The sequence below is a fragment of the Tenebrio molitor genome, chromosome 2 (assembly GCF_963966145.1).
Source record: "Tenebrio molitor chromosome 2, icTenMoli1.1, whole genome shotgun sequence".
In the NCBI taxonomy this organism is placed as follows: domain Eukaryota; kingdom Metazoa; phylum Arthropoda; class Insecta; order Coleoptera; family Tenebrionidae; genus Tenebrio; species Tenebrio molitor.
In genome coordinates, this window is record NC_091047.1 from 31,298,296 (window position 1) to 31,324,539 (window position 26,244).

At 34.3% G+C, this 26,244-nt stretch overlaps 1 protein-coding gene and 1 long non-coding RNA gene across 6 annotated transcripts in view; both read left to right on the top strand.

Moving 5' to 3' along the window:
* LOC138124420 (fatty acid 2-hydroxylase-like) overlaps nt 1–25,896 on the top strand; it is a 47,014-nt gene extending 21,118 nt beyond the window's left edge. For 3 of the 5 annotated variants that reach the window (XM_069039457.1, XM_069039456.1, XM_069039459.1), the window contains exons 2-7: nt 21,426–21,668; nt 21,722–21,947; nt 24,547–24,710; nt 25,329–25,461; nt 25,511–25,630; nt 25,678–25,896. In XM_069039457.1, the coding sequence (XP_068895558.1) occupies nt 21,438–21,668; nt 21,722–21,947; nt 24,547–24,710; nt 25,329–25,461; nt 25,511–25,630; nt 25,678–25,763 (960 nt within the window). In that variant the 5' untranslated portion in view covers nt 21,426–21,437 and the 3' untranslated portion in view covers nt 25,764–25,896. Of the gene's footprint in view, nt 1–1,905; nt 2,048–19,252; nt 19,257–21,425; nt 21,669–21,721; nt 21,948–24,546; nt 24,711–25,328; nt 25,462–25,510; nt 25,631–25,677 lie in introns of those variants that run through there. The other 2 variants (XM_069039458.1, XM_069039460.1) reach the window with 2 other exon arrangements.
* On the top strand, nt 4,573–10,229 carry LOC138124425 (uncharacterized). Its single transcript, XR_011157138.1, has 2 exons — nt 4,573–9,797; nt 9,853–10,229. It is a non-coding gene; the product is annotated as an uncharacterized lncRNA (long non-coding RNA).
* Nucleotides 25,897–26,244: the final 348 nt, after the last annotated feature.

A 26,244-nucleotide genomic window follows, 5' to 3' on the forward strand; every position in this document is an offset into this window, starting at 1 on the left:
TCAGTAAAATTTTGGGGGGAGGTTGGGCCTACCCAAAAAAATGAAACTAATTCTAGGGATTTCTTTTTTCCGCCAACATAATTCAACAGGTGGTGGATTTTTGATTTTGAAACAGATTATAGTTCATTTTTCTGACTCTAAAGGACCGACTAATAAACCGATAATGCTTAATTAATTATTCACCGAAGGAACACCAGATGAAGATGGTGGCACCGACCGTTTTATTGTAATTTTACCTTAATAATATTTTACCATAAGGGTCATTTTTGTCTCATTCATTATTCTTGTCAAATCAGGTAGAAATTCCGAAGGAAAATTCATTCCCTCATCTGCAAGAAGCGTTCTTAGTAAATGCAGATTAAATCGTAGTACTTTGGGAAATACAACTACACAATGCCGCTCCCTGTATTTGGTGAATATTATAGTTTTATTAGTCGAGGCAAAAAAAATAACTATATATTCGTACATCATTACCTTGCTGGACATAAGATAATTTTTATGATTTCCAAAGCTTCTAAATTCTCTGTTATGCAGGATTAGATATTGGTAGTGGGCGGTCTTGATATGTACTTTGGAATAATGTACAATTCGAGGTAGTTTTCATGACAATTTAATACATATATTTCGAAATAATTGCCTCTTAAGTGCCACTTTCAAAGACCGCCAAATCAGCAAATAAGTCCAATAGCATTTTTTTACATTTTTCTAACGTTTTCGGTAAACTACACCGTAGTATACCGTTAGTGCGCCATTTTTAGGACACCTGTAAGTACTTAAACATTTCTTGAATGACTAATATAATAGATATTTTTTATTACTCATGCGGGATAAGTACTATAGTAAATTCAAAAAACTCCTGGACTGTCAAAAATTAAATTTTAAATAAAATGCTTGTTTTGACTGTACTTGGGTATACATTTTTTTCGTTAGAGTGTACCCACGTCAAAATATAGCTACAAAATATATTTAGGTTTTGTTTTCCTTCTTAATCATTGAACTAATAGTTATTTAAGATATACGTGTAAAAAGTTATTTTTTATTGTACGAACGGGTTTAAAATACGACCGAGGTACAGTCGCGAGCAATACATTTTGGTCGTCAAGGTCATTCTTTGACGCAATCGAAAATGCTTCATTGTAAAACAGTCGTAAATATCATACCCTATCATCATGTTGTATGACATTAATTGTCATTTTGCTTCAGCTACTCTTTAAAGCGATTCCCATATTTCAATGGATTTGGAAATGTGCGGCACGTACTTAGTGCTAATAGAGACCTGTAACACTTTTTGATGCTCCAAAGCTTTATGGTAAATTCACATTCAATTCATGTCAATTGACAATTAAATTAATTGACATTTATAATTTTTTGTAATGTTATTTGTTTTTTTTTAAACTGGGTACTTTGGCAACATGGATTTTTGGCAACAACAACTTCAGTGTCCTCTTCCGGCCTGTGCACGGTGCGCACAAGCCAAGACGCAAACCAAGGACACAATTAATGCGCCCACTTTGCATTCTATAGTATTTTATTATATCTATGAGTCCCCGCGTTGGCTACTAAATCTGAACTGTGCTTCGCTTATTAATTAATAATTAATAGTAATAATAAGAATTAATTAATAATCATAATTAATTAATTAATTATTAATAAGCGCGGCGCAGTTCAGATTTAGTAGGCCATGGTCCCCGAAACAGACACTGCCATCTAGCGAATTTTTATGAACTGTTCAGCGGGCCCTAAATTTGGCGGTGAGTGGGTGTAACCTTGTACCAGTTTGTACCAGTCACCACTCACCAGTCCATAGACAACACCAGTCTTCTTTCTAACACGGATGTAGTTGTAGCCTATTTTTAATGATTTTGTGACAAGTGCTTCGTGGTACACCAGATTGTTGAGATAAACGGGCTATGGATATCTGTAGAGTCTTTTCTACCGTTTCTTTCAAATTCTCGACTATTTCATCAGATACTGGTGGTCGTCCTGATGATTTACCCTTGCTAATTATTGTTCCGATTGTTAAAAATCTGTTCACAATTCGCCCAATGTGAGTTAACAAACAATCATCTTGAATGTTGTCCGGATATTTTGCTGGAATTCATTTTTACAAACAGATATAAGCCGTTCACGATTGTTTTAAATACGCAGCAGGCCAAGATATTTTTTTGTTAGATTGGCGTCAGGTCCTGTCATGTGACGTTTCGCATTGTTGTTAATTCCGTCATTAATTTAGTTAATAAGAATTTACCGAGAACTGCCCTACAAATATAGGCTCTGCCATTTCTATTGAAACACCACCTGTTGGATTTTTCCTAAAATTTAGCAATGTGTAACAGGTTCGGTTGGTTGTAAAACGGCTATTAGTGAGAAATTTGAAATTTTAACATTTTCTAGTTCCTAAAACGTCAAAGCAAATCATCACTGTCAAAATAAGTATGATAAATTGATTAATCAATGATCTAACTACACATTTAGCAATTATTTATCTCGTCGACGCATCCTGCATTCTTAATACAGGGTTATTGTAAATGATTGTAGTCGAAGTAGGCCATGTCCATGTTATTACGTTTTTGTCGCTTTCATGTGAACTGTCAGTTGTGTCGCTGTCACTGTCATTTTTTAGGTGAAAAGTGCGGTGATGAGGGTTTTATTTATTTTTGTTAAATTAACGATTGAATCCAGAAATATTGAGTTGTTCTACAATCAGTTTTAAAAATATTGAGTTGTTTTGCACCCAATTTAACACATCATTTTGATGATTTTATGTGGAGCGGCAACTATAAATTTTACATTCAGTTTTCACCCCTACTTCGACTACAATGATTTAGAATAACCCTGCATAATTTAATATACAGGGTGTCTCAGCTAAGACTTTCGAGCCAAATATTTCGATTATTTTCCAACGGATTTTTGTGAAATTTAAACTGCAGATATTTTAGACGGTGAAGAATAAAATCCCATTAATGCAATAACCCAAGTCTTAAAAATGTAATTTTTACATGCCTTTTTAAAATGTTGAATCACTTAAGATTTATCTCAAAATTTTTATCGTCAATAAAAAATGCTGTAAGGAGAAACTCGTCCTTGAAAGACGTCTGGTTTGCAAGAAAAAAGAAAAAAACTGTGTTAAACGTGGCTGCAGATGCAAAAACGTAGATGCGTAGAGTGCCAACACTTTAAGGAGAACACACCAATAAAGTTGCGTGGCAGACGCAACTACGTTGGTGGAGTCCATTTTTCGATTTCTAGGGTGGGAAGGTAGAACCGCTTACCGGCCATGCGGCGTCAGAGGCGTACGTTCATTCGTGATCTGCTTTGTTTCTATGAAAAAAACGTGCGCTATCGCCAAATTTTGGTCACCCCTCTTCGCACAAACAGATGTGACATATTTCACGTTTATCTTTCTGGGCGCACTCGAATTCCCGTCTGACTTATTTCTTGTCATAAAGTAATGCAAGAATTCCCGTCAGGTAATTATCAACTGATATAATCCATAACTCGAATTCCCGTCAAGGGTAAAAGAGCGCTTCAATCCCTTACTTACCTACCCCTCTAGCCGTTGCCAGGTACCATTGTTGTTTACCATTACGTGGACCAAAATAGTAGTTTATTCAACGAGTTCGTGTGTAATTTGAGCTTTTTTTGGCATGAGTGGGCCAGTTTAAAACTCGAGTGAAACGAGAGTTTTAAAGATCCACGAGTGCCAAAAATAGCCCAATTTACACAAGAACGAGTTGAATACAACGTTTTTTTGTTCGACAAGCCCCTTAAAGGCTCCAAATCGCTGAAAATGTTTAAAATTAGCTTGACATTTCGTTTTGACAAGTTGTCAAATTTATCAAAATCCGTTCACACAGGAGAAAATTCTCAAATTCTGACAGTGTCGAACAAAAAAAATGTTTAAAATTTTAAAAAGTTACAAATACCGTGTGATCAACAATTATATACTAGTTAAGGGGCGGCTGTGACTTTGACAGTGTCAGATTTTTCATATCTTTGCTAAGTTAGCTAATAAATGTCAAACAACTGTCACTATTAACCAAATTTTAACGCAAAAATGGTTTTTACTTCAGAACATAGAAGATTCATCATTGAATCTTACTTTCGTAACAGTGCTTTCAATAACCAAGATTTTTTTCTGACGGGAATTCGAGTCTAGAATTTGGGGTGCATTTTTGCCTTGACGGGAATTCGTCTGCAGGATTAAAGGGCCTATGTCCAAGCCCAGGTATAAAATAATATGCTGACGGGAACTCGTGTGCACCGATCTTTCTAACCTTACAAACATTTACAAAGTTAAAGACAACATTTGGACGTAATTTATTATACTGGATGCTTTAATTCTTCCATAAAGGACTAAAACCCGATCGGGATATTTTAGCAAGGTAATTTAGTTCGCGTATGCTTCCTGTGTCTTCATATAAATTGACAGTTCGCTGAACCTTAAATTTTGTAAAACCTACATTTGGATAGTGTTCCAAGAGAAAACGAACTGTGTCATTGAAGTTCTACGACACTCTCCATAGGCAAAGATTGTTTCCTTTTTCAACAATATTGAAATTTCTGCCATTGTAGTGTATTTTTCGAGTATTTCCAATAAATTTACACAATTTGACTTTTATAATAAAGCGCGCCCACTTTTGACAGATTTTAAGGGGTGTACAAAATGTTGCTTGGCAACTTTTCATCAATTGTTTCAAAAGGTAACTGCTCAAATACCTTCAAAATTTAGATTAAATTTTTTTAACAACAAAATCTAATCTTTTCGTTGAATCAGACGAGTGATTTAGTTAATTGTTTGTGTAGGCACCTATTTTTTAATGTTTAACAAACTAATAATAATTGCGCTTAATTTTCAATAAAGGAAACACGTGTTAAAATTACATTTTTTAACTTGAGGTAATTTTATTATTTCCAATTGAGCCTTCACCGTCTAAAATATCTGTATTTTAAATGACATAAAAATCCGTTGGCAAATAACCGAGATATTTGGCTTGAAAGTCTTGCTGAGACACCCTGTATATAATAATTTAATCTAAATGTCAATAGAAATCTAAAAATTTTACGACTGGGAGTTCTACCATTACAAATGTGAGTGAGTGGTTTTTAGCGTGGTTAGTGTTGCTGCTGGAAGGTGGAAGGTAAAACCCAAGGGAAACTCAAAGAATTTTAATCAATGAACAAGGAAATTACAAAATCAAAGGATTAGAGCCAGTTTTGGAATCTTGAAGGATTTCGCCTCTCAGGTGTGATTGGATAATTCTGTAGACAGTAATATCAGATATCTAGAAAAAGAAATTGGTATTATGGGGGTATGTGGGCAATGTGGGGTAAGATTGTAAGGATTAAAAAAAATCAGGAGTTTGAGGAACTCAAAACTCATAATTGAATGAATTGGGGAAAAGTTTAAGTAAATAAATAATTATTTTGGTTTATTTCAATGTACTTATATGTATTTTAAACCACACTTGCTGAAATGCTTTTTTTATTGAATTTTTCTTATGGTAAAACCATAATGAACGAAACTTACACGTAACCTCACTTTTCTGCTGTTAAAGTTAAATGAGTTATACATTAATTTTTTTTTAAGACTGGCCATAGGGTTTTACATGCTAATTTTTCAACCCTCTGTTAACTTTTGTTCCGATGAAAATATTCAAACCATTTTTGGAACAAAGTTGGAAGATTTTTTAAACTATATCGGTTAGATTACAATTCAATATCCCAAACTGTCGAAAAGTTGTGAAAAAAATATTTTTTAGCGCGCCGAAAGCGTCCACAAGTGGAGATCGTTAGGTGCTGGTTGAGCCGACAATGGCGCTACTCTGGCGGTCGCTCGACGTACTATTATTTCGGTGCCCTAAAATAGTATAAATTATGCACCGAGGGAGTGAGGTGGATGATTTTTACCCGAGGTGCAATTTGTAGCTCGAGGGCGTAGCCCGAAGGTTCTACAAAGCACTGAGGGTAAAAATCATTCACTCCCGAGGTCCATATACTATTTTTTGCACGACTCACCAATTTGAATAGAAAAAAGCCGAAAATTAATTTAACCTTTCGGCTTTTTTCAATTAAAATGTTTGAATCGTGCAAATAATAGTATCTGCACCTCAGGAATGCATGATTGTTACCGTCAATGCTTTGTAGGACCCTCGGGCTACAAACTGCACCTCGAGTGAAAAAAAAAATAATTCGAAATAAATATGTACCATAAAAGGTTGAATAGGCTATGGTTTTTTGCCCAAGGGGAAAAAAGATGACTAAAAGCTTGAGTTGGCTGCGGTTTTTTGCCCAAGGGGAAAAAAGAGCCACTTTACTCCATACAATCAGGGAGTAAAGTTGCTCATTATACAGGCTGATTCACGTAGCCCGTTCATTAGAAACTTTCTGATTTCCCCAAATCATATTAATATGAAAATTGGTAGTTGACTATAATCAATTACTCCAAGTTCAAAGAAATATTTTCAAAATGGTGGCACTTCCGGAAATACCGGAAATCGACGCCATCTTTATTTTTTTAAATGGAAAGTCCTCATTTTGACTTCACATTTTGATTCTACGTTAAATTTTGAGTTTAGAGCGTCTTTTTGTCAACACTTATCTGTCATCGTTTTTGACCTATGTCATCTTTTTTGCAAAAAATCGAGGTTGCAGGGCTTCATTAACAAATTTATAACTCTTGAACCATCTGATATAAATAATAGATTTTTTCTAGTTGAATTCCTAAGACCTGGCCGATCTTTTCCGCCATTAGTGAAATTTTTTTAATGTTTTATACGCCTACTGACATTTTTCAAAACTGCTAATCAAAAAATGTCAAAAACTTCATTTTTTTTAAATGGCAACCACCATTTATGACACTAGATATAAATGTAAAATTTAATTCTAAGCCTACTTTTATTAACATTGTGTATGCCTATTCCCAGCCGTTTTGGCGTAATTTCGATTTTTTGAGTAAAATATTGTTTTTTTGTATCAAACAATTGTTTTATTTGAATTTTTATTCAAAAATCACACGCAATAAACAGTAAATAACAACGAAATAATGAAAAATAAGCAAATTAACAAAAAAATATTTTCAATGAATTCATTTGCATTAAAATATTTTTTTGTTAATTTGCTTATTTTTTATTGTTTTGTTGTTATCTAATATTTATTGCAATGCTATTTTTGAATAAAAATTCAAATAAAACAATTGATTATAAAAAATAATATTTTATTCAAAAAATTGAAATTACGCCTAAACGGCTGCAAATAGGCATACATAATGTTAATAAAAGTGGCCTTAAAATTTAATTCTACATTTATCTCCAGTATCAGAAATGGTAGTTGCCATTTAAAAAAATGAAGTTTTCAACATTTTTTGATTATCAATTTTAAAAAATTGCAGTAGGCGTATGAAACATTAAAAAAATGTCGTTGATAGCGCAAAAAAGCGGCCAAATCTTTGGCAAGTCAGTAAAGTAAAAATAAATTATTTATTTCGAATGGTTCAGGAATTATACATTTTTTAATGAAGCCCTGCAACCTCACTTTGTTGCAAAAAAGATGACATAGGTCATAAACGATGACAGGTAAGTATTGACAAAAAGACGTACTAAACCCAAAAGTTAACGTAGAATCGAAATGTGAAGTCAAAATGGGGCCTTTCTATTTAAAAAAACAAAGATGGCATCGATTTTGGAAATAATTCATTTGAACTTGGAGTAGTCGGTTATAGTCAACTGCCAATTTTCATATTAATATGATTTTGGGAAATCAAAAAGTTTCTAATGAACGGGCTACGTGAATCAGCCTGTATACAGGTCGCGCAAAATAGTATATTATACGCCAAGGTAGAGAAGACATTTTTTTAAGCCGAGGTAGTTTATTAATAATAAAGAATAAGAAAGAATAAAGAAGCGAGGCTTAAAATTGTCTTCTCTAGCGTGGTTTATATACTATTTTTTTCACTACTAGATCCGTTAAAACCCTTTCTAATAATAATTATTAATTAAATCTGTTTGTCCGATGCGACGATCCGAGTTCTCATTTTTCAACGCTTGCTATGAAAATTGAAAATCGTCTGTCTACGTTAACCAATAAAATCAAAGAAAATCTTTCGTTGCTAGGTGACGGCTGTTCATTATTGACCTTGGTTAATAATGAAAATTATTATTAACCTTGGGAGAGAAATTCTACTTCTGGGGTCGGTTCGAGAGTCAATAATGACGCCTATATTTTTTTCACTACTAGTCTCAGAAGGCCTTGTTGCCACTGCTATTTTAGCGTATTTTGCTAGGTCATTACTCTAAAAAGAATTACTTCGATGTTGTTCCACTACCTAAAGGGGTCTTGGAAAAAGTGACATTGTAAAGTAATTTATAATTCAGCTGTAAAATCTGGTAATAAAGGAGATACATCTCTTTGAAATTACCATATTTAAGAGCAAGTTATACAAAATCTGTTGGTCCGATCAAATTTTGTATTGAGATTTACCTTCCCAGACTTCTATTCTTTAAGACTCTTAGGAGATTGGGCGCCATTTTTGAGACACTTGTATATTAACCAATAACAAATAAAACGGCACTCGCTGAAAGTTGAGCTGAAGAGATGAAAATCAAAGTTAGGTACAATTAATTCCAATTTAGAACAATAATTTAAGATGTCCCCTCAAGGCGCATGTGCCAAGTGGCGTGAAAAAAGTGCGGGATTTAATTGTGATGTTATACCTAAATGTTAGCAAATGTACGTTCTAAGCTGAAGACGCTGACGCTTATTAGAATGATAGAAAGACACCTTTTTTAACTTACGGAAAAGATATCTGACTGACAATATTGGGTGACTCATGGGTGACTTAAATGCAGTTTATCATATAATTTTATAAGAGCTCTCTTCATCTCAGCACCCATAAGGACTCGTTTTTTTCTACTTTGCCCTATTTTCGCGAAAAAACAATAAAGTCTTCATAATTATGGGTTTATAATTGAATGAAAGACGCGTTGAGTCAAATATGACATGACATTCAACAAAAATCAAGATTGGCAATAATAGTCAAAAAATTACTAAAAATATTTGCAGCGTTGCCAAACTGACAATCAAGAGGTGGTGTTTCAATAGAAATGGCAAAGCCTACATGTATGTTTCATTTCAATTCAATTTTAAGATTATTGCTCCTAATGCGTTCAATTATTTAAAAAATGTAACAACCTGGGAGCAGTGTTCGGTTGAATTATAACCTAAAATAGATTTACTATGACAAATCACAATACTGCCAACTAAAATGTCAGATTTTCATAGATAGTCCGAATTTGAAACAATCGTGAATACAGGGTGTGTCCCATAGACAACACAGTAAACCTATAGAACGCAAACTCCTATGCATTTTATCGGTTTTTTTGGACACGCACCCACCACAAGCCGCCAGGGGACGCTGCCGTTTTATAAAAATAAAAATCGCGGAAACTTATGCCAAAATTAAAAAAATATATATATTTTGACATATTTTGTCATAAACAATAAGTCTACTGTTACGAGAATTTGCAGAGTGCAAAGGTATTTAAACCATGTGGAACTCGCCATAGATTTTCAAATTCAATTAAATATCCTGGGCATTTTATGGAATGGATTAAAAACACGGGTAACAAGCAGTCATCAACTTTGTAGCCTATGAAAGTGTAGGTATAACAGCTACACTGTGTGTGGACTTCATTTTACCAGCAAATAATACTTCGGCACGAACAAAATAGATTGCTGAATGTGGCCGTACCCTCGACTCAATTCAACTTCCCTCCTTTTCCAGTCCAGACTTACTTCCAGTAATAGTAAAAAAATATTGATAATTATATTTTAACTGAAAACTATTTTTTATAGAATTTTCATCCGATCTACTAATCTACGATATTTCTACTGAAGATGCTATAAGTAAATTGTGTAAATCCTGTTTTATGTAGTAATGAAGATATAAATTCTTGTGAAAGTTTCAAAAAGAAAATAAGAAACGCTGAGCATAATCAAAATTATAAAAAGCCAGAATGTTAATCCAAAATTCGGGCTGCAAGTACGGGCTGCAATGTACCGAAAACGTTACATGCAAAATTCGATGTCAAAATAAAGAGCAAAATTTTGAAAGTGAGGAAGCCTTAAATCTCAGTTTGTCGCAATTGAGGAAAAGAAACACCAAATCAAAATTTATAAGAATGCAATGGAAATGTATCGAAAAAAATTGAAAATAAAAACTTCAAAATAAATATAGTCTTTTAATTTCATAAATAAATTATTTTGAAAATTAAAATAAATAAAAAAGCCAGGATATCCAGCTGGCTGTGTCTTATTTTGCACCTACCACAAGCCAGTAGATGGCGTCGGGACACAAAAAACTATGGGAGTTTGCGTTCTATAGGTTTACTGTGTTGTCTATGGTGTGTCCTAAAAACCGCCGCAAGCCATATCTCCGTTATTTATGGCTCGATTTAAATAAAACAAAAACTGTAATAAATTAATTTAAAAACACTATAAGCACAATATAGACTTTTTTTTCAAGGTCAGATGAATGTCAACTTTGTTTTTTCAAATAGCTTAGTAACTAATTATTTATTAAAATTTAACATAAAATAACATCTTTAATTTACAATGCGAAAATTTCCGATAATAATGCGGAATCTGGAAAAGTGCCCCGAATGCTTGCAGCGTTTCCACGTTGAATGGCAAGGGAAATCCTCTCAAAAAGGAATTTCTTAGATTTTGAATCCCCTGATTCCGCGATAAGTCGGTCTCCGATGACATTAATGAAATCTATTGTTTCTTTGCACCAAGGGCCTAAGGTTTCAAAGGCTAAACCTTTAAATATGTAGCTTAGTATATTTTTTTATTCCGATTTTGAAAGAGATTATTTTTCTGAATCCAACGATATGCCACATGTTAGAATGCAGTAACCGCGAAAATAAATAAATAAAATAGCATTATTGGAAATTTTTTCTTCGACAATCCAACAACCAATCAAATTGCAGCATTTTTCAAATTTGGACCAATCAAATTGATTTATAGCGAAAAAACACCGGGCAGAGTGAAAAACAACCAGCAGAGTGAAAAAACAACGGGCAGTTTTTCAGCGAAAAAATTTATGTTAAAATGAAACGTCAAATTTATTAGGTCAATTCGATAAAAAATTTCTCGGTGGATTGTCAAGTCGAATACAATTCGTGCTCTAATTTTTTCTTCAAAATTTGTCATTTAAGACATTCCTAGCTTTTGCTTTTGGAAAATTTTCGTTGCAAATGCTACTCATGTTTTAAATGACAAATTTTGTTGGAAAAAATTAGACCACTTATTGTATTATACATAATTATATGAAAAATACAGATTTTTGGTGTTTATTAACTGTGATTAACTGCGATAAAACGAATATAAGGAACGAAAACTCGACTTAGACCATTGTTTTTGGTGACAGAAGTCCGGTGTGTCCGAGTTGGGCCCGCGCGTTAATGCCCTGTAATCCGATGTCCGAGTTGGGCCCGGCTACCTGTAATAATAATCCTCCGCCGCGCCGGGCCGTCTTGACGGCATCGGAGTTCAGTACCTATCTACTTGAGGTAATCCTTTGACAATTCTATCCATTTACGGTTATACCAGAGAAAAAGAATGTTTCAAAATTAACATTTGATTATGAATAAGATCACTGCTGATCACATTCGTTGGTTCGGAACCAAAGGTTTGCACTTTTGCAAGGCAGTTTGATTTTTTGTTGACACAACCCCACCGAATTTTATCGTCCTTGCCACACAAAACTTAGAATTATTCACTACAAGCAACTGTTTCCCTTCTACGCTCAAAATTGATTTCATTTTCATTTCTGAGACTAGGTAGGTATTTACAGATTCACTAGCAAATGTTCAAATGGAACTAAAATTAAGATTCATTTTTATAATTAGTTGTTGGCCGCGTGGCCCTACTCCTTATCGGATTAGGCGGTGTCCGGATTGGGGATACTTGGGGGCCGATAAATTTGAGCGAGGATTATCTCAGGTACCGGGCCCAACTCGGATACGCCCCAGAAGTCAAATTTTAATCACAAGTGAGATAAAGTAAAGTCCTCGTCAAAAAATAGTCAATTTTGACTTAAATTGTAAATCATTTTACAATAGGATAGAAAAGGGTCTTATAACTACCATAAATAATTCCATAAATAAGTAGAGGTTTGTTAATTTACCTGATGTTTGTCCCTCCTTGAGTCGGCACTGCACAACAAAGGGGCAATAAAATTAGAGGGTATTATGGTAGTTATAAGACGATTTTCTCTCCTATTGTAAAATGATTTACAATTTAAGTCAAAATTGACTATTTTTCGACGAGGACTTTACCTACTCAATAGTGAGTAAATTTGACAGCTACCATTTAACTTGACATAAAGTACTGACAAGTGACTAAATTTGACAGCTGTCATTTTACTTGAATGAAACTTCATTTCTTGGATTTTTTGCAATAGTTGCACCTGTAAGGTAAAACGTGGTATATCACACGTGATCGAAATACCATTATGAATCTCGTGAGAAGTGTCCCACTCGTGCGCAAGCGCACTCGTCGGTCAAAATTCTCACTCTTGTATAATGATGCATTTCTATCACATAGGTATAATATGATATACTATTATTATACAGGGTGTCCCAAAAATGGCGTAGGTACTAATGGTGCACTACGGTGTAGAACAGATTACCGTAAACGTCAGAAAAATGTTAAAAAAGTTCTATTGGACTTATTTCCTGATTTAGCGGTCTTTGAAAGTGGCACTTAACAGGCCAATTATTTCTAAATATAATTATGTATTAAATTGTCATGACAGCTACCTCTAATCGTACATATTATCACAAAGTACAAGATCACTCACCACCAATATCTGATCCTGCATGATAGAGAATTTAAAAGCTTTGTAAATCGAAAAAATTATTTTAAATCCACTACGGTAACACCGCAAGGTAATGATATACGAGTATATCTTTATTTACATTGTATTACCGTTAATAATAATAATAACAATAATTAATTTTTTTGTCTAAAACGTTTTTTCTATATTTTTTTCATGTACATTTACACATCCTCGATAAGGTAATAAGTAGTTTGTACGCCAATTTTGGGACACCTGTATGTACATGAATCATAATCCCTGTTTTTGACACTAAAATACGTGCAAAATCGGCTCTTTAAAACACTAAAGCTTTAAAGAATTGCTTAGGTAACAAGAAATTCACCTACATTGAACAATGATAAATGCACCTTTAATGACACAAATTACTTCGAAAAAGGTATTTCAATTTACTTTTTTTGTTATAATTTTCAGATTGGTACCTATAATAAAAAATAGTGTATGATACACGTGTATAAGGGCCTTTAAAGCACTTGCGACTAAAGTGACTAGATAATACCGTGCGATCGAAATATAAAAAAATCGAGATTGCCATGATTAATACACTTCAATTGACAGCACGTAAAAATGTAATTCAAATGTTATTACAATGGTAAATCCCATTATTAATTATTGACTATTAAAATTTGCTATTACAATATGTTCACTTTAGAGCAACAAATTTTCATTGTCCAGTGTTTCTTCAGCAATAGAGAAAAGCTCGAGTTTTAGAGGAATTTCAACAAAAGTTTCCGGACTTTCAAGGCACTTAACCAATAACTTGCCCAGAAAGTCTACAAATGCGTAAACGTGTTTTTGGAAACAGGTAGTGTTCTACGCAAAAAAGGCAGTAGACGACCGACAAAAAAATCAACTGAAAATATTGAAGAGGGTGAACAAAGAATTACTGCAGAGATTAACCCAAGAAACTAACCTATCATTTGATACAGTTCAGCTTATCCTTAAAAAAGATTTGCACTTTTTTCTCTTTCACGTGTCTGTTGTGCATGAAATTACTCCTTGACAATAAGAGCCCCCCCAACCGACAACAACCTCTCTCGATAATATTGATTGAACGATGATCGTTGGATCGATTTATAAACAAAGAAGCGGCATGCGCGTGCTCCGTGCTCACCGTTGACGTTAAATAAAGGTGCTGGAGTTTTAAATCTCATTGTTTCATTGCACTAGCTGAGGAAATTGTTTTACAACCGACAGGTCACACTAAATTCTTTATGAAAATCAATATTTCAACATTCTAAAGGCCCATACACAATGGCGTTAACGTTACGTCGATGTTAAAACGTTAATGTTAACGTTAGATCTAGAAATTCAAAATTACATGTATTTCATTGTGGACCGTTCACAATGACGTTATGATGAAAATTAATGTTGCATGATATTGTTAGCGTTAACGTTAGTTCTAGAAATGTTCTGGATTCTTAACGTTACATTCTAACATTAGCCAACGGAAATAATTTATAAAAAGTACTGAAATACATGTAATTAGATCTAACGTTAACATTAACGTTTTAACATCGACGTAACGTTAACGTCATTGTGAAAGGGCTGTCAAAATCACTAACGTTAAGACTAACGTAACTTAAGGTCCATTCACAATGGCGTTAACGTTACGTCGACGTTAAAACGTTAATGTTAACGTTAGATCTAGAAATTCAAAATTACACGTATTTCCGTATTTCAGTGTAGACCGTTCACAATGACGTTATGATGAAAGTTAATGTTACATGATATTGTTAGCGTTAATGTTAGACTCAGAAATGTTCTGGATTCTTAACGTCATATTCTAACATTAGCCAACGGAAATAATTTTTAAAAAATACTAAAATACATGTAAATAGATCTTACGTTAACATTAACGTTTTAACATCGACGTAACGTTAACGTTATTGTGAAAGGGCTGTTAAGGCAATCTCACGGTATTATCAAGTGACTTTACTTGTGATGTTAAATGCACTCCGCTACTCGTCTTAAACTCGTCGCGCGTGCTTTAAAGGCTTCGTTATTGTTATATACTCATTTAGAATGATGGCCTTTGTGTTTTAAGTATTTATTTAACTAAACATAACAGATTGACAAATGCAGGTCTCGTGTACCTCGAACCTCATGAGAGCGCTGACGCCATCTCTCATCTCGTGGTGACAACCTTATAACACTAAAGTAACTAAACTAACCTAATATATGACAGTTATAAACTTGTATCATAATATACTAACTTTTCTAATGCAATTGCATAATACTGTAATTATTAAAGTATTTTTATTAGGTAACAGGGTTCATTACTCCCGGTTCGGTGAATAATAATTTCAAAGCTCACGGCAAATATCATAAGAACTACTTTATGAAGTCCATTCGCAAATTGTAATGCAATGGTATCAAGTATGCAAAGTAATAATTGGAAAACGTTAGTTTCGACGGTCAGCTTCAGTTTGTCTAATAATGATAATAAAACTTATTTGTCAATTTCTCTTCATAGGTTAAAAAGGTATAGTGTTCTACTCGCGGGTAATGTTAAGACCAATCCCTACTGTGGCATTGGTGCAGTAAAACATGCGTTCGAAGTCCCATTAAAATAGCCATTTGTATTAATTATTGCAATCAAAATATGATATATTCAGAAAGATAAAACTTGAATCTTTGTCTCTCTAGTGTTGTTTAAAAAAAAAAAATTTTGAAAGGTGTTTTACGTCTTGAAGTTGTACATTTTTCTGTATATTTGACCTAAAATTTGTGATGGACATAAACCAAAAATGCAAATTTCAACACTAGAGAGACATAGTTTAATCTTTTATCTTGCAACAAAAAAAAAATATAGACAAAAAAAAATTAAATTGCACCAAATTTTAATAGGACTTCGAGACCATTGCAAACAGTAAAATTGTCTCTACTACGTGCTGCCGCCTGGCGTTTAGTTTAACAATTTCAAATGCCCGCCTGTTATGTACACTCAAAATAAAAGTTTGACTCTGGGGGTAGTTGTGCCTTGAGCATTACTAGACCAAGAAACAAAGATGATCTTACTCATTGTAGGTATGTACATTGATCATAATAGCGTTATGTGATATTTTTAAGAAAATCGCTCGGACAGGTCGATTTTATTTCGAAAAATGCCATCCTGTGATGTGCAATTTGTTTAAATGTCATTGATTTTTGCGCAATGACGTCAAGACGTCATCACTATTTTTTTTTTAATGACAACCCCCACTTTTATTCTCTTTCTGTTAGACCTTCTTACTGCGTAAACGATCAATGAAAAAATTGGTACCTTACGTAACCATTTTTTTGAGACAACAAGAACAAATAAACATTAACAATAAAATTCAACGCAAATGCTGAAATTACGCCCCGTCAACCATTTGGCACTCACCGACACGAATGCAGACTGTCAGGGCTGATTTGTTCCATTTCAGCGGGAAGGCTATATAAATATCTATAGTAGATTCATTTTTGTAATGACAAACTAAAGTTACTACATTTAGTAACTTTTGTCTTGTGAACACATCTTTTTATCGCGAATTTGGGCTTTTAAAAAGTTAGATTATGGGTCACGTCATTTGTTCTTGTGTCAGTTTGGTACGTGATATAATATATTCCAATCAAAATCTTCAAACTCCTTCCATAAAACATCGAAAACATTTCGAACAAACTGCGTTGCGCCAGTTGGAAAAACAATTAGGAGTCAAAATTTTAGAATGCGGTATGTTCATTGATGAAGAATTCTAATTTCTTGGGGCTACACCAGACGGACTAATAGATAATCATACCTTAGTTCGGCATTCAATATGAAGATAGAAGAGGCAATCGAGAGAAAAAAATTAACTTTTGGAATAAAAATGATCACAGCATAAACAAGAAACATGCTTGGTATTACCAAATTCAGGGTCAGTTACATGTAACCAAAAGAAAAACATGTAAACTAGGCAAAAATGAATAGGGAATTTTTCGTTTTTTGAATTTTTTATAAATACAGTCTAAAATTTGTAATTAAATGTGTTAGAAATATATTAATATACAGGGAGATTCTGAAATAAGTTTGGAAAAAAATGTGGAGTATCCTTGACACCTTGACACATAATTATTCTGCCTATATGAATTTTGGAGGTGAAATCTAAAGGAAGGAAATTACCCTATATCCTTGTATTTTCAACGCCCGTGAATAGGGAAAATTTGTCCGAATTTGTTCACTTCATTAGCAACCATTGTTACATCAACTCCACAATAAAGGCGTAGGTGCAAGCACAATGTTTTGTAAATGTTTCTATCGAAATGATCGAGAGGAGTAAGGTTACGTTTGTGACTGACGGGCACCTCATATTATTATTATTGTTGCTAAACTATGAAGATAATCAGGTAATCACCTTTAACTCAGCAGCGTACTGGCAATTTTGACCAAATTTTCAATCATTTGTATCTCGAAAACGAAAAAACTTTTATAAGAAAAATTTTTTGTCTATTTTTTTCCAAACTTATTTCAGAATCACCCTGTACACATTAAATGTAATATTTAATATTACAGTACCTGTAACATTTTAAATTTATATACCTAGTATTTAAGAATACGTGGGAGGATGGGGCAATTATTTTGCTTTCCAAGAAAAATCGTGGAATTCCCTATTCATTCTTGCCTAGTTTATTTTGGCTCTATGGATATCAGGTAACGATAATGTAAAAATTGAAAGAATAGTACAAGATATAAATAAATTTCTGGAAATTTGAGATGGAACCTAAACTTGTACAATTTTATAGTATAGAGTGTATTTTGCCTGAATTAGTAGATCCAAGGCATACAAGAAATATGAAAATACGAGATCCTCCTTATATCCTACAAGCAATAAAGGATAAACAAAAAGAAATACGAAATTATTTTTTTTCCTTCGGTTTTAGCGGAAATACGATCTGAAACACCTTTTGAATCTTCTTGACATACAGTGTGGAAACTTTAACTGGAATAAAATTAATAACTTGGACATAGGCGGTTTTTGTAAAAAATCCCGAAACAGGTCGATTTTTGTTTTTTCTTGCCCACATTTTGGCGCATATGGTTATTGCATATCTCCTCCCGGAAGCGCGCAACCACTTCTAACTTAGGATACGCCAAGGAATACAACGCACTATTTGTTTCCTGAATATTTTCAAAGCGTACTTGCTAAAAAATAAAAACCAATTTATAAGGTGAATTCTATTTAATGCAACAAATGCTCAAAATGGGCACCGTTTCTTTCTTGGCAAATTGCAAAACGATAGTAACCATCCCTTACGTTTCGTAACATTTCCGGTGTGATTTGCCTAATTCCATGTCTACTACATTGCTTACGGTCTTCAATACTGTTCGGTTTTAGGCATGAAATTAGGTGGGATTACCCACCGGAAATGTTATAAAACATAAGGGATGCATGTTACTATCGATTTGCAATTGGCCAAGAAACAAACGATGTCCATTTTGAACATTTGTTGCATTGATTTTTTTTTTATTTTTTAGGACGTAGGATTTGAAAATATTCAGGAAACAAATAGTGCGTTGTATTCTTTGCGAAGTGGGCTTTCAAACGAGGTGTCACTTGGCATACCCTTCCATTTGAAAAAAAAGTTAGGGGTGGTTGCGAGCTTCCGAGAGCAGATATTCAAAAACCATTGCGCCAAAATTTGGACAGGAAAAAACAAAAATCGACCGGTTTCGGGATTTTTTACAAAAATCACCTATGTCCAAGTTATGAATTTTATTCAGAAGCAATATCACAAGACTTGCCATTTTTTCGGAAAATTTTGATTTTATGACGAAAAGTTTGTTGCTTGGCAATAACCACGAGATCCGTTAGGGTCGAGTGGCTTTGCTTAAAGCAACAAACTTTGAGTCCAATAAAATCAAAATTTTCCAAAAAAAAAATGGGATGTCGAGTTATATTTTTCTAGACAAATTCCCGAATGAACAATTCAAACAAACATTCGGAACAACATCACAAAACGGATTAAAGGTTAGTTTATATTCATCGTGGCACTTTTCCTGCAACAATTTACCTGTTGTATTCCAAATTGTTTTCACACTGTAGTAAATATCACTGCTGGAGTCGTTTCTAAAATAATTTTTTAAATCCATTTCGGAAAACGTCAAAATAATTTTCTGACATTTTGTAAATTAATTTGTGTTACCAACAAAAAGAAAAGCCTTGTCAACGTTGTTTTTCACCGGAAGGGAGCTTTTATCGACGCATTTTCTGACCATGACTAGATTTTTTCGCGATATTCGGCACACTATTGGTCAATATCAACTGTTTTCATAACATGAGTGAATTTGTCCAGTTAAAATTTCCACACTGTATATCGGCATTTGCTTCATGTTCTAGGTCATTGTGAAATTTCTTTATTTTTAATTATTGTAATATGTACTAATATCTGGAAAACGTTACGTATTCAATAACTAATTATTTTATTGTTATATAAAACGTGTTCAATTGAAAAGTTCATCAAATTGGCTTTGATCTTTGTCATTATCTTTGTCTAACCAACTTAATTTACGATGTTGTGTCTTTTAAAAAATAAAGTCAAAGCCAACTTGATGTACATTTCAATTGAACACTTGTTATATATTACTTAAATGATCTTAAATGTTATTTGCCAGGTTGAATCTGATTGATTGATTTTTGTTAGTTCATTTTTTCAGTGGAGAAAATAAAATGTATAATTTGATAATGTACCTTGAAGTCTATACGTAATAATGTATGTAGGTATTGTGTATGTACATAATAAAATATATGGTAGTTAGTCAAGACCAACCAATATTATCACTTCGTACTGTAAAAGCTAAGCCAGCGAGGAAACAAAATGTATTTTAAAAAATTATTGTGTCTGGCTTGTACTTCTTACTATTAGTGTACATCCAGTGATTTACTGTTGTTGAGCCCGCCCACTGCATAGACCCTCTTGCACCCGACCCCCGTCGCAAAATTTCACACTACCCGTGGAGATTCGTCTTAATCAAGATGATTTGGGATTCAAACATACAAGTTAGGACTGCTGTTTTTTCTCTAATAATTTACAAGTTAACTAAAACTACGCTAAAGTCGCATCTGGTAGGGGTGGGTCAAGGAGGTTAAAGTAAGAGGAGGGAAAGCCAGTTTGAAAAAGTGATGCCACCCGCCAAATCGTGCAGAGCCATAAAAGGTTGCTAAACAAGGGTGGTTGGTGGGGATGGTACCAGTGGCGTATAAAAGACGGGGGGGCGCACAGATGCATTTATTGTAATTTGTAACATAAAGTACATGAAAAAAATTAACAAAAATAAAAGTAAATTTATAATTCAGAAAAAACTATAAGTACATGATGGGGCGCACTGGAGCATTTGTTGTAACATAAAAACGCTTAACACCTTGTTGCGGGGGTTAAAGGAACGCTACTGGCGCCAAAGCGATGCGATACCCGGTGGGCCGTTCAAGGACGTTCGCGGTCATAAAAGGTTGCTGGAGAAGGAACGATTGGCATCACTTTCAATGCATTACCAGCATAGGGCGCTTTCCCTCCTCTTACTTTAACCTGGCCCAACCGGTTAAGTATATTTTTCTTAGAGTATGTATAGTTAAATTGTTGGTAATTGTTCACTTTAACTACTTCCGGAATTTTCACGTTTTTTCTGGCTAGACAGCCTCAGAACGTCCTCCTACATCGTTTCTCACCAGTCAAACCTTGTGCAAATGAAAATTTTCCTTACCCTTTAGTTATACTAAGACTTGACGCGACCTTGAAACACAACAAGAGAGAAAAAAAAGGCATTTGCACAAGGTTTGAATGGTGGGACACGATCTAGGAGGACGCCCTGAGGGTGTCTAGTCAGAAAAAACGCGAAAATTCCAGAAGTAGTTAAAGTGAACAATTACCAAATTGTTTTCACATTTAAAATATTTTGTAATCAGAGTATGCCATATTTTGAATGCGAAAACAAGCGAAAATTTAGATAAAAATAGAATGCTAGATGAAATTTTTAATTACGCTATAACTTGAAAATAAATGAAACTCGGATAAGAACATATGAGCTTTTTTTTTACACTATTTTCACTTATAAAAACAATCATGTAGTTTCGGCCGTTCCTCCCGAATCACCCTGTATAAGTGAAATTATTTTTCACTTTTTGGTGCGTTTAAATGAAAACATGGCCTTTTTTGTAAGAGTCAACACGTTGATATGGACTGTAAAATATAAAAATCGACCTAGGTTCCAGAAGTACAATACGATAACCTTCCTTGTAAGTCTACGGCATACGATAAAAACAGTGTTCATCGTAGTCTGTATGTTAGTCTTTTGTAATATGGAAGACATGAAACAGACAACTGAAAAACACACCTGCAACATTGATAATGTCACAACCACACAACAACTACAACAAAGTCAATCCAAAAGGGCTATTTGTGGGGCATCGATTTCACCTGAGGCATCAATTAGGGACACAATTGACTATCGATTGTTGCTGACCATTAGAGAAAGAACCTTAATCAGAAACACATTAAATAATTGGCTTCGATTTTTATTTATTTCCAGAAAATCGACGAAATGGAGGACAGTAAAGAGTTCAAGGTAAATCACTCCGGCGTCGACTACAACATCTTCAAGTTCTTGAACAATCATCCTGGCGGCATCAACTATGTCAAACCCTACGAAGAGAAGGAAGTAACCCAGAGGATGCACCAAACTCAGCATTCCAAAGCCGCCTATTACTTGTTGAGAGAGTACCGGTCGGGAGGACGCGACACCAGTAGTAAAGCTGATCAGGAGGACTTAGAAGTAAAGTTTTGGTGACAAATTTAGCGGCATTCTGGTAATGTTTAGGCCTTCAGGCACTGGTCGACTGGGATAAACCCATGCTGGGACAGGTGGCCAACTTGGGGGCCCGGTACAACGAGTGGGTGGTGTCACCCGTCGACAGGAAGTTGAGGTTGTTCTGTAATCCCATTCTAGAGAGTCTGACGATCACTCCTTGGTACGTGGTGCCACTGGTCTGGATACCCATCATCCTTTATTTCATCGTTCACGGCACAAGGAAATACATACAACTCACCGAAGGTGAGTCCATCTATTATTTAAATGGAAATCAATTGTCTACGGTTTTGGTCGACGGGTGGAATAATCGATGACCACGGAATCTGTCGTGCGAGATTGGACGGACTCACCAATAACGGGGTAAAAAACAAACACCAATCATTTTTTGTCAATTGTTTGAAAAATAGAATATCAAGGATATTTCTCCACATAAAGAACGAAAGAAACAAAAATTTTGAATTTTATGGAAAAGGAAATAAGTTACTTTATTCTATTTTGGTCAATAATCGTCTTTATACGCCCCCAAATGAGGGCATAAATTGGCCTTTATGGCTCGGATTTGTCAAAAATCTACCAAGCAACGCCAACGGTTGGTTTAATTATTCAAACAATGACGATATCAAACATTATTTGATTAAGGAAAATCATAGATTATATACACAGTAACCCTAACAACATAAAAATAGCTAACTAAATTTGCATGGACACAACTTTTAGTTGATTTCCTTTAAGGAATACGAAATATTTGTTTGAATCTTTTAGAAATTATAAAATAGAATTAAACGTTGTATGTACCACGGGCATAATTATTGTGGATTATGGCCCTCGGGAATTTAAAAGCCCTCGTTCCTCGGACTTTAAACATTCCCTCGTGCCATAATCTCCTGATTATGCCCTTACATAAATAACTATTATAGACCAAGACTTTTCTCCTTTTTACTTTTCTTATTTACAATTTTGCTAAAATAAAAATCTAAGTTAACACAGAATCGTGTTTACAATTCTGCTTTGGACTTCTTAAAATTTGATTTAAGGAGCCAAGTACTCGTACACGAACTTATTGTAGACAAGACCTGACTAAAAACAAATACCTGTTATAACCTTTATGTTTACGGGACTTTTGTTTTAAGTAATTTTTAAAATGTAAATATAAGTTTGTTTCCGTCAATGAAATATTTGATTGTTTCAAAATTAGCGCTATCCAATTTAAGGTTTTCAAAAAAGGATCAAAGGGATACTCACACTAAGTTGACCTCTACATACAGTGTGGAATAAAATGATTTACATCTAGTTACCTTTGCATTACCCTTGTAAAAATACGAAATGCCGCTCTACAAAAAAAGAAAGCCTAACCTCAAAATATAGATATGTATATCCAAATTCCAAATGTGATTTATTGCGAAGGGATGATATGAATGCAAAGTTGAGATTGAAATTAAAAAGGAGCTAACAAAAGCAAGTCACAGCTAGTGTTGAAAGTGGCCACTAACGTTTGTTAATTCAATTTAGTAAATTGTAACAATTGTCAATTCGATTGATGACATTTATTGACAGAACTAATAGTTCGGCACTTCGAAAAAAAAGTAGAGCGGTACAGGAAAATTTACATGTGCAAAAATTCCAAAGGTAAATAGATGTAAATCATTTAATTCCACACTGTATAATAGGTGTGGTTTAATTCTCGTAGAAATAATAATAAATTTACACTCAAACTCTATTTTTCATTTTTATTTAAAAATTTTGAAAAAAAAAGCAAAACAAGTTAAGGCACAACGTTTTATGGTAAAAAATCTCATTTTAAGTGGGCATAATTTTTGCCTACGAATGCCTGTATACCTGACCTGATAAAAGGGCGACTGTTTGTTTATTACGCCTACCGACCGCTCGAGGTGATAAATCTTAATAGTGATAACCCTTACAGTTTTATTTAAATTCAGATCAAAGTTATTTAAATCAAGAAGTCACACACAACTATTCAAAATCTCTCCAAAAACGTCCATTGCAACAAGAAAAATTATTCTTTCCCCTTATTAATCACTGTGTCTGAGACGATTTCAAAAACCGTCATTGTATTACGGGTTTTTTTTTTTTTTTTTGTTCGACACTGTCAGAATTTGAGAATTTTCTCCTATGTGAACGGATTTTGATAAATGTCACAACTTGTCAAAACGAAACGTCAAGCTAATTTTAAAGGTTTTAAGCGATTTGGAGCCTTTAAGGGGCTCGTCGAACAAAAAAACGTTGTATTCAACTCGTTCATGTGTAAATTGGGCCTTTTTTGGCACTCGTGGGCCTTTAAAACGCTCGTTTCACTCGCGTTTTAAAATGGCCCACGCGTGCCAAAAAAGGCCCAATTTACACACAAACTCGTCAAATAAACTACTATTTAAATTTGCTCTCTCAAACAACACAGAGTGAGAACAACGTATATTATGTATTCTTGTATAGTTTGTCCAGCGAGAGATTGGTTGACACAAAAAGCACTAAATTCTACGCAGAGAAATTAGTTCCTAGCGCACGTAAAATTTGAAATATACCCTTCAAGCAGCAACATTTTTGCCCTGAAATTATGCTCTAATTAATGTATTCCAGTGCATTTTGTAGTGTTGGGTTACAAGTCTACAATTTAAAATCTCCCAGTTTCTCGCTGGACGAAGTTTACGTTGTTTTTATATCATTTTAAACTATATGGAAAAACTCCACAGAGCAATGTTTGCATTTAGAGAAAAAAATCTATTGAAACAGAATTATTCATATTTTTCTTTATTTTTATAAAATATCGCATTTGGAATTGATACTCTTCACATTGTTGCAACATTTTACATGATAGCTTGTGTTTCAGATGCTTCTCCCTTTTTACCAACAGTATTCAGTGTAGTATCCGGAATCGTATTATGGACATTAATCGAATATTCCTTGCATAGATGGGTTTTCCACATGGAACCATCGGGAAAATCCAAAGCTATGATTTATGTACATTTTGCCATACACGGCCTTCACCACAAAGTATGTATCGATCGCTTCTGTATGTGTGTGTCGTGACATCAACTTCAATCTCCACCGACACGTTGTCGCTTTTCTTTTTTAAAACAATCTCATTACGTAAGCACCTGGGTAATGTGTCGCTTCATTCCCATATTTTCATCCTAATGTGGAAACCCCATTAAATCTCTTCGTAGCACTTCCTCGCCACTCATAAACATGCTTATTGTTCTGCGCGTTCTCGTTTCCCATCGCTAATACCAATATTTATTTTGTTTTTTCATCAAATGTTGATATAATTGCGTGTCAGATCAATCCGTTTCTGTGTCCCAGCTTTTGTAGCAATCTAACATCGCCATGGTAATAAATGACACATTATGTTAAGTGAGCTCCAAGTATAAAAAATAACTATTATGCATTATTTAGTACAATCGACGAGGCATAAATTAGGACGGGCACTTATGATTTCCAAGTTGTAAATCATGAGCTAATGAGGCTCCATTTTTGACAGCTTAACGATGAAATTACATGTTTGTCAACGATGAAATTACACGTTTGTCATTGGTTTAATATTTCACTTATTTGTGCGCCATCTTAAACCTTGACAACGCCTTAAACTCAAAAAATTTCCTACAATTACAGGTGCCTTTCGACCCACGCAGACTGGTATTTCCCCCGGTTCCGGCCGCTGTTATTGCATATGCGATCTATCAAATCTGCACTCTGTTCGTGCCCGAATCCGTCATCGTTCTTGTGATAGCCGGAGGACTGACAGGTATACTGATTTGACAAAATTTACAAAAGGTTAATTCACCTCTATTTAGGCTACGTCATCTACGACATGATTCACTTTTACTTGCATTATGGAGCACCCAAAGAGGACAGTTATTTTTACCATTTGAAAAGGTACCACAATCAGCACCATTTCGCACATCATGATAGTGGTAAGTAAACCGGAAGAATGAAGATTTCGGCTGAGTGATCGTTTCAGGTTTTGGAATAAGCAGCGTGTTCTGGGATAAGATTTTCGGGTCAGCAATCAAGCTGCGACGACTCGCCATGGCTATCAAGTGGTGAACACTTCGTACAAAACGACCAACTTTATTATTGTGTGTTCGTAAATTGTGTGATTTTAATCGTATCTATATTATATAAGTTTATTGTTATTGATGACTTTCTGATGATTCCAAATATATTTTTCGATTTATTATTCATGCACCTTAAATTATTTATGAGCAAAGACTCCAATCATTTGGTATTTACAGATTTTTCTAAACAGAAACATACTTTCGTGAATGTAAGACCTCTGCGAGCTCGGATTTCAGACCGACATCTGCGGTGGCTATAACATTACTAGCATGATAAAATAAAAGGGTTTTTACTGGCGGACAGATGGATATGACTGGCGAGTCGTAGACGAGCCTGTCACCTTCTGGAGCCAGTAAAATCCGTTATCTTGCGTGTATTATTGAATATTTTATTTGTTCCTCACTGCTAAATAGTCGTATAAACTAGAAACTAAATATTAAAAATTCCGATATTTGAAAAAAAATCGTAT